The 9885-nt window shown below is 39.8% G+C and overlaps 1 protein-coding gene and 1 pseudogene across 3 annotated transcripts in view; one reads left to right on the plus strand and one right to left on the minus strand.

Annotated features, from left to right (window-relative positions):
- The window catches only part of SLTM (SAFB-like, transcription modulator), a 55299-nt gene that overhangs the window by 43511 nt on the left and 1903 nt on the right, over positions 1-9885 (plus strand). For all 3 annotated transcript variants that reach the window (XM_014530872.1, XM_014530870.1, XM_014530871.1), the window contains 5 exons: positions 436-560; positions 1885-2055; positions 5227-5541; positions 5650-5791; positions 7935-8095. In XM_014530872.1, the coding sequence (XP_014386358.1) occupies positions 436-560; positions 1885-2055; positions 5227-5541; positions 5650-5791; positions 7935-8095 (914 nt within the window). The remainder of the gene's footprint in view (positions 1-435; positions 561-1884; positions 2056-5226; positions 5542-5649; positions 5792-7934; positions 8096-9885) is intronic.
- LOC102259280 lies at positions 4132-4684 on the minus strand (annotated as a pseudogene).

Raw genomic sequence — 9885 nt, forward strand, 5'->3', positions numbered from 1 at the left:
ATCTTAGAAAATAACTATTTCCTTACATATTATAGTGGGAATGATTTCCCAAGGCTGGAAGGTAATAATGCCTCTCTGCAGAATTGCATCCAGGGTTTTAAGGCCCTTAGTGTCCATATGTTTTAAGAACTCTATTTCTAATTCCCTGTGGGTGCTTTTCTTTGAATCAAATGATTGAACTAAATCTGACCTTCCCAATTACTTGCCAGCTTTTACCACCCAATCAATCTCTTATTTTTAATGTTGCAGAATAGTAACTATAGCCTAGATTACTGATTCCTAGAGTCATATTTGTTTATGTATTTGTCCCAAGTGTTTTGCCTAGTGATTGTCTATGATGGTTTCTTAATGACAGGATTAAAACAAGGTTGCATATATACTTACCTTATGTTTTCATTTTGCATTGGTTGGTTCTTCCTTCTGTGTTGTCTGAAGGAACGTCGTAAGGAAGCTGAACGTATTGCTAGAGAACGAGAGGAACTGAGAAGGCAGCAGCAGCAGCTTCGTTATGAACAAGAAAAAAGGAATTCTTTGAAACGGCCACGTGATGTAGATCATAGGTAAATGTTTGCTTTTTTCTTTTACAGTTACACTTGCTGTCTTACTCCTTTCAAGCTAAAACTAACTAGAGAACTAGAAAGTATAGGCAATCATCCCTGGAATAAAGAGGTCATGATCCACAGAGATGGGAATGATTGCAGCGCATTATCAAGTAGGAAGAGTCTGCTTTCCTTTCTCTTTCCTTCCTAATGCCAAATGTTTTCCCATTATGATGAAAATACATGGTTATAGTAGGTTTCAGTGGTTGTTCTCAGATCCGTTTTCAACATTCTTACAAGGTACTACTGATAACAAAAATGGATGCCATAGCCCTAACCGGTTTGGCTCAGTGGATAGAGCATCGGCCTGCGGACTGAAGGGTCCCAGGTTTGATTCCGGTCAAGGGCATGTACCTTGGTTGCGGGCACATCCCCAGTAGGAGGTGTGCAGGAGGCAGCTGATTGATGTTTCTCTCTCATTGATGTTTCTAACTCTCTATCCCTCTCCCTTCCTCTCTGTAAAAAAAAAAAAAATCAATAAAATACGTTTAAAAAAATGGATGACATAACTTGGGAAGGCTCAAATATAGATTCGGTGTGTGTCTGTGTTCATGATTCACAATAGATTTCAAAAATATAATATAATCATTTAATTTTAATATGAAATCTATGAGATTTAGTGGATTGTGTTGAGAAATAGGTGTAATGAATGAATTGTGCTTGGGACTTAATCCCTCAAACCTTTCTAAAATTAAGTATAGCTGAAAAGTTTGTATACTGCTGGTTAGAATTTTACTACTAGCCCTAGCTGGTTTGGCTCAGTGGATAGAGGGTTGGCCTGCGGACTGAAGGGTCCTGGGTCCGGTCAAGGGCACATGCCCGTGTTGCGGGCTTGATCCCCAGTAGGGGGCATGTAGGAGGCAGCCGATCAATGATTGTCTCTCATCATTGATGTTTTGATCTTTCTTTCCCTCTTCCTCTCTGAAATCAATAAAAATATATTAACAAAAACAAAAACAAAAAAAAGCACATTAAAAAAAAAAGAATTATACTACTAAAATGGTATATTGAATGTTTTACCTCATTTGTCTTTTCCATCTGATAATTTTAAAGCAGACAGTTTTTCAACTACTTTCTCTCCTGTGAAATTCCTCTAACACTATATGACTTTACATAATTTAATAATTTGTTGCTAGCTCGTTCTTGTAACAGAATGTTTTGTGTTTTGAGTTCATTAGCCTTCTGTATCCACAGTTCCTAGCATGTGGTATATATGACTCCAAGTAAGTGTTGTTTGGTTATTATAATACTAACTTATATAAATGAGCAAATATTTCTCTTCAAGGCGAGATGATCCTTACTGGAGCGAGAATAAAAAGTTGTCTCTAGATACTGATGCACGATTCAGCCATGGATCTGACTACTCTCGCCAACAGAACAGATTTAATGACTTTGATCACCGAGAGAGGGGCAGGTTTCCTGAGAGTTCATCAGTACAGTCTTCATCTTTTGAAAGGTAAATAGGTTATGTTGAAAATTGTTGTATTTAGTATATGAACCTTGCTAGTGATAAGTTTGGTTCTCTTAAAATCTATAGGTCTTAAAGTATATAGGTCAGAACTGAGTGTTCAAAACAAGTCATATGTTTGGTTTTTGTTTTTCAAATGAAATAAGCTGTGTATTTGTTTTATTTTGTTTGCTGTAAATTGCCTTCACTCTGTGCACTTTTTGGTACATTTTGGTGTGAGAACATCTCAAAATATTATAATTCAAGAGTCAAGATGACCTACCCAGGAGGCTGTAAAAATTGGTTTGAATAATTAGAACTGTGAAATGGAACTAGTTTAAAATATGAAACAGATCTAAGAACCAAGCTTAGAAGCTACACAGTAACAAGTGTGAACAAGCTGAACCTGTATTTCCATGGAGTGACATTCCCGTTGGCCAACAGGTCCCAAATTCAGTGTAGCTCTTCTTTCCCTTTTCCTTTCTCTCATGGGAAAGATATTCAGAAACGACCATGGAAAACATGAATCATTGAAATTCACTTTGTGGACCAGCTCCTGAAGAGAGAACGGCCACCACTCTAAAATGATTAGACATGTAGTGTTTACATGATGACTTTCTACACTTCGAGAAACCCTCAAAGACTAAACTGCCTATTTAAAAATTCTATTCTAAAGAACCTAAACTTCCTAGCAGCTTTTGTCCTTTTGCAGTAAGACAAAAGACATTGTACTGCCACACAGGGGTCAACCACAGCTAACTTGTCCAGTCAGGATTTACTCTAATGGACAGTTCAACTGGTAGACCTATGTCCATGCATTCTTTATAATGATTTTAGACCAACTTTTTTTTTAATTTAAATAAGTTCTAGGCTTCAAAAATGTGATGTTTGATCCTTTTGCTGATATAAGAAGTCTTCCCTTCAAATGTCGAATTTACTAAAATAATTTACATAGCAGTTATCATACTCCATGGAAAAGTCATCAATCCAGTTGCAGACCTTTGTTTTCCTTTACTTTATGTTATGCTCTGTATTCTCCTTTCCAAATATAAAAATGCTGCAACATAAATAATAAAATAGAACATAAATAAAAATTTAAAAAACACCATTATCCTGGCTGGTGTGGCTCCAATCGTTGAGTATAGTTCTGTGCACCAAAAGGTTGCCATTTTGATTCCTAGTCAGGGCACATGCCTGGGTTGCAGGCTCGATCCCCAGTCAGGGCATGCAGTAGGCAATCAATGTTTCTCTCCCTCTCCCTCTCCCTCTCTCTCTAAAAAAACAAAATCTTAAAAAAAAAAACACCACAAACACAAAACGCCCTCATTTTATTCATGAGTTCTGTGAACTGTCCAAATAATGCCTGTGAATGGCAGCAACTTCTCTCAGTCATTCAAATTGCGCATGTTTTATAATACAGAATTTATAAGGGACAGCTAAAGAGGATTGTAATATGAAGAAAATTGAGAGGTAGCCAAGGAAAAACAACTAATCAACTAAAAATCGCCATAATAACCCAGATTTAAACAAAGAATAAATTTGTATCTTGGATAACATGATAAAACTTCAAGGTAACATCACTATTTATACTAGATGGCTTTACTAGTATATGAATTAATATATTAGATTTATTTCTTCTACTCTAGCTGCAAATATATTAAACAATTATTTCTTCACTGATTTCCCTTTCCCCTAGTGGTGGCATTTAAAACTGAGTAACTGTATTTAGCACTCATTAATTTAGAAAATATAAAAAGGCTTTAGGAAAATAGAGACAGTAGATTCATTTTCATGTACTACTTGTTGGAGTGAAGTCTCCTTTTGGGGATACTGGTGAACAGAACATTTTTTTGGTCTGAGTTACTGTTTTCTGGGCTTATCTCAGACAGATAACTCCCAAATCTTATGTAGGCCCAGATTATCTTGGCAAAATTCTCCAGCTCCCAGCACACAGCACAGCGATTTTATCTGTTCTCTTTTTGCATGTTCAGTTTTGTTCCTGGGAATATGATTCAGTATTAAAAATTAGTTTGATAGGCCACCATAACAACGCTAAGTAGGTTGGCTTTATCTTCTTTTTTTTTAATCCAAAATGTGTTTATTGGGATGGTTTCCCACTCATCTTGATTTGAGGTGCTTCTAGTGCTGCTTCCTTCTGAAGGAGCATCCTTCTGTAAGCCTTGCTTTTCCTCCTGTTGGCTGACAGAGAACAGTGGAGCAACCAACACACATGGCTAAAGACAGTGGTGATTTCATAGCAGGTTGGGCATTTTATATCCATGAAGTAGGAATTAGGGCTCTGCACCAGGTGTTTCTTCTTTTGTTTCCTCTTCTCTTCTGGAGAGGGATGGAGGAGATGCTTAGCGAAAGGCATATTGTTGTGGGGAGGTCGTCACCGCCGGAAAGGATTGGCTTTATCTTAACCTTTAAAACTAAGTGGGAGTACTATTAGCTTTGGATGTGCCTCAATTGTTAAGAGCAGTGAAATATCCTTCAGGTTGGTAGTGCCTTGAATGTTTGATGTAATCCCTCCTGGATGCTAAAAAACCAACCATCATGCCAGACATTTACCTCAGTTTAAGAGATTATGAGTTATCTATCTATATAAAAGCGTAAGTGACCAGTACAACCAAACAACCAGAACGACCAGTTGCTGTGATGCGCACTGACCACCAGGGGGCAGATGCTCAACGCAGGAGCTGCCCCCGGGTGGTCAGTGGGCTCCCGCAGCAGGAGCGCAGCTCAGCCAAAAGCCAGGCTCTCAGCTGGCGATGGGAGCCTCTCCTGCCTCTGTAGCAGTGCTACAAGGTGGTGGCGGCAGGCGCAGCAGGTCTGGGATGAGCGGTGGTGGAGCTGCGCCCAGCCCTGGCTGGGGCTCCTTTCCAGCCACCTGCTGCTTTGGCACTGCTGCATCCCTCAGGCCGAAACCTGGCAGTCCAACATCCCCCGAGGGGTCGCAGATTGCGAAAGGGTGCAGGCCAGGCTGAGGGACCCCACCCGTACACGAATCTGTGTACCAGGCCTCTAGTAATCAATAATTGTGGATATTTTGGTGGCTTTGCCTTAAGTTAATTTTTACAGAAGATGTAACTATTGTAGGTTTTGTAAATAAAGTTAAGAAGAATAAGGCCAAGTAAGTCCTTCTGAGGACCTATGTTCTTTGTTTTGGATAAACAATAGGCGAGAACGCTTTGTTGGTCAAAGTGACGGGAAAAAAACACGTCCTACTGCACGAAGAGAAGATCCAGGTTTTGAAAGGTATCCCAAAAATTTCAGTGATTCCAGGAGAAATGAGCCTCCACCACCAAGAAATGAACTTAGAGAAACAGACAGGCGTGAAGTACGAGGGGAGCGAGAAGAGAGGAGAACTGTGATCATTCACGATAGGCCTGATATCACTCACCCGAGACATCCACGAGAAGCAGGGCCCACTCCCTCTAGGACCTCCACCTGGAAAAGTGAAGGAGGCATGTCCAGTGACAAACGGGAAGCAAGGTATTCGTGTAGTTTCTAATGCCTCTATGGTGGTATATATTGCATTTGGGTTAAAAGAAAGTTAAAATAGAATTTTGATCGCATATCTTTTGGGGTTTTGTTTAACAGAGTTGAAAGGCCAGAGCGATCTGGGAGAGAAGTGTCAGGACACAGTGTAAGAGGGGCCCCACCCGGGAGTCGCAGTAACGCTTCCAGCTATGGCAACAGAGAAGGAGAAAGGGTCATTACAGACCGAGGGAGTGGAGCACAGGTAAGTGCTAATGAAGGTTTATGCTCAACTCTTTGGAAATCACTTTAGAGGACTTATCATTTTTTAAAAAAAATATATTTTATTGATTTTTTACAGAAAGGAAGGGAGAGGGATAGAGAGTTAGAAACATCGATGAGAGAGAAACATTGATCAGCTGCCTCCTGCACACCCCCCACTGGGGATGTGCCTGCAACCAAGGTACATGCCCTTGACCGGAATCGAACCTGGGACCCTTGAGTCCGCAGGCCGACGCTCTATCCACTGAGCCAAACCGGCCAGGGCGAGGACTTATCATTTTGATGTGACCTAGATTGGTTGATTAGAATGACTGGGAGACTAGTTTACTGTAAAAAATCTTCATATTTTTCATATTTTACTGTCAGTAGTTGAACATCAGTAATTCAAAGAAGTTGGATATTAACCCTGAAATTCTTGTTCATTTTGTTGTTGTTATTGTTGTAGTTGTTATTAATTGTCCCCTGAGGATATTTTTTCTGTTGATTTTTAGAGAGAGTGGAAGTTAGAGGTGGGGAGAGAAACATCTGTATGAGAGAGACACATTGATTGCTTGCCTCCCATACACAACCCTACTGGGCAACTGAGGTATGTGCCCTTTTTTTTTTTTTTTTTTAATTTAAGAAGATACTCAGGTTTATTATCTGATTTACATTTGACAAAGCAAAGGTAGGTGCAACAAAGAGCTGTTTGACAAAGTCAAGCCCCAGTTATCAAACAAAAGTATTTCCCTGGCTGCCCCAGAAGGCACTTTGCCACTCCTAAGTAGCTGTGCTCCGCAGTGCAAACCACTCATTGTAGACACTGTGGTGCCGCACTTGGAGTCTAGGCCTGCAGGCACCCGATGAGGTATGTGCCCTTGATCAGGAATCGAACCCACAACCCTTCAGTCCACAGGCCAACGCTCTAACCACTGAGCAACGGGCCAGGGCTTTTAGGGACTTTTTTTACTAGAAAAAAATTTAATCCCTTGGCATTCTTGCTAATACCACTGTATACTTTCTGATTGTTTAGAGCATTTATGACATAAATTTGGGCCTGGTGGCATTATCAGCTTTAATGTTTCTAATAAGTGGAAATATTCAGTAGATCATTTTATTGACTGTTTACCTATAAACCTTAAGCCTGGGTATATAATCAGATATCCTGCTGTAGTTAGAGTGAAACCAAAGCAGTATTATAGACTAGCCCTATGCATTCAGATATTCATTTAGGGAAGATGTCCTGGGAGAGATCCTGTTCCTCCCTTGAAAATTCTATTTTTCGTCAATAAGTTGTTCTACCAGTGTTCTCTTTAGGGTTCCTTTAACTCTATTTTCTGTGAGCTAAGTATCAAAAAGTTTGACTCTTCTTTCCTCCGCTCCTAGGTTCTGTGGCTTTTGTTTCTTTGTGTTCAGTATTCTGTTTTTTATAGTCATGGATATAAGACCTTGTCAGAGCCATAGCACTAACTAGTACTCTATAAAATAAGATGACAGCTCCTATTTTTATGTGCTGTTCACATGTTGATCATATACCCTAATTTGTCTTAAGGTTAAGACCTCTCACTATGCTTTCTTACATATATAGATCCAGGCATTATATAGAGATCCAGAAATACTCAGCATTCACAAAATACTTGGGTGCTAGAAGGTATAGAAATGGAAATTACAGTGCTGAATCATTTCCCCCTACCCCACCTTCTGTAGCTTCTTAATGCAAAATAGAAGGAAACCCTTTATATTTGTTGTTGTATTAGTATTATTAATTCTTTTTTCTTCCCAGACATCTTACTAATTTGCTTCTGACATTAAAAGCACACTAGTGTCCTGGCCAGGTAGCTCAGTTGGCTAGAGCATCATCCCAATACACTAAGGTTGTGGGTTTGATTCCTGGTCAGGCGCATAACAAGAAGCATCCAAAAAAAAAAAGAAGCATCCAGTGAATAGATAAATAAGTGGAACAACAAACCAATGTTTCTCTCTCTCTCTCTCTCTCTCTCTCTCATCTCTGTCTTTCTCTCCCTTCCTCTCTCTAAAATCAATAATAAAAATTAAAAATAAGTAAATAAATAAAAGCATACTAGCACAAGTAAATTGGTGTGAGGCTGAGGGTGTCATCACTTCTCTTTTAATATGACCTTCTTTAGCACTACCCTGAAGAGCGACGTGTGGTTGAACGCCATGGACGGGATGCAAGCGGACCAAGAAAAGAGTGGCATGGCCCACCTTCTCAAGGGCCTGGCTATCATGATGCAAGGCGAATGGGTGATGGCCGGTCAGGGGCGAACATGATAGCCCAACATACAAGGTAAGTAGGTAATTAGTTAAAAATTTTCTGCCAGCACACAACCATATCTTTATCCTTTCCTTAAAGGTCATGATAGCTTCTGAGAGATTGGATAGCAACACCCCTTGCCCAACTATTTCCCCATATTAACTCAAAATCTCCAGGAGATTTTATGCAGGGCAACTGATGTTAATTTTTGCATTTATATTCCTCATGGTAAGTTAATTGATTGGCATTCTGGCATATTGATCTAGATAGACGCCTGAAATGTATGTCAGAATCTGGTAGATAATGAACATTAATTTCAAGTTGGAACCATCTTCTTGTTCAATATCTGTCATTCCTAAAATTCCTAGAAAGGAAGAAGAAAACTGAAAGTCTGTTCTGCTTCCTCCCTTTTCAAATAACTCTAGCAAAACTGGTGGACATTTAACCCACACCCTGTTCATAGGCTAAGAGGCAAGCTTTATTTTCTTTTCACACCAACCCCCATAGGGTCCTTCAGCAGGCAAGTCTTTGGCCTCTTCCTCTCTTGCATGCTCTTCTTTCTTTCCCATTGACTGGTCTTAGAAGACATATTGGGTTGGCTTACTAACCCAAGTTTCTACTATTCTATTGGGTGCATCTACCATCAAATTTAAGTGTTTATTTCTACTTGTGCCTGCACAGCCTCATCACTCATTCTGTCCTTGGTTTTTGAAGGTCACCAATGCCTTCGTTTCTTGATAAATATAGAGTCCTTTATTATCTTAGGTCTTGGACACTATTTCTCACTACTGCTTTTTTGTGTTTGTTTGTTTTTTAAACACTCTTTCTAATGCATCATAATTTCCTTTCTACCTTTTTGATCCAATTTGCTGTCTTCTTCAAATGGAGTTCTATATTGTGATCTCCATGTAAATGGCCTGCTGTTTCCATAAATTCAAGGTCACATCCAACTCATTCTTTTCCTGTTTCAAATCTTCATGTCCCAGTTATTGCCTCTAGCTTTTTTAAATTTGCCAGTGCCACTAATACCTCATTCACCCAGACTGGAAAACCATGGGCCTCAACTTTGTCTATCTTCATTCCTAGTATAAATTTCTAAGTATGGTTCAGTTTTTAAAAAACATTTGTTAACAGCTATGCTTTCTTCCTCATTTCAGCTTCTATTCTATATTCCCAAATTAGTCTTTTTTTCTGCTCCATTATTCTAAATTTAACCACTGGAACTTTAAAAATATATATATATAGTGTGGTTTTTTTCTTTTTTAATTTCATAGAGAGGGAGAGAGAGAAACATAAATAATGAGAGAGAATCATTAATAGGCTGCCTCCTGCATGCCCCCTACTGGGGATCAAATCTGAAACCTGGGCATATGCCCCAACTGGGAATCGAACCCATGACCTCCTGATTCATGGGTTGATGTTCAAGCGCTGAGCCACGCCCGCCGGGCTGAAACTGTTTTATTGTACCATTTACTTGCTCCAGAACCACAAGCAGCTTCTCTAGGTCACAGGAGCTAATCCAGATTTCCTCAGCCTGGCAGTCAGACCTTTCTATAACTGGTTTTATTCTACTTAATAAAACCCATTTCACTGTAGGTTTTTATCTCCCAAAATTTAGGGTTTTTTTGTGAGTCTTTTTCATATATATCTATACTAATAAAAGGGTAATATGCTAATTAGACTGGGAGACTTTCCGGGAGACCTTCTGGACGTCCTTCCGGACAAAACCATGGTGGCGGGGCCGAGGCAGAGGCAGTTAGGGGCGATCAGGCCAGGAGGGGAGGGCAGTTGGGGGTGAGCAGGCTGGTGGGGGGAGCAGTTGG

The sequence above is a fragment of the Myotis brandtii genome, unplaced genomic scaffold (genome assembly GCF_000412655.1).
Source record: "Myotis brandtii unplaced genomic scaffold, ASM41265v1 scaffold781, whole genome shotgun sequence".
Taxonomy (NCBI): Eukaryota; Metazoa; Chordata; class Mammalia; order Chiroptera; family Vespertilionidae; genus Myotis; species Myotis brandtii.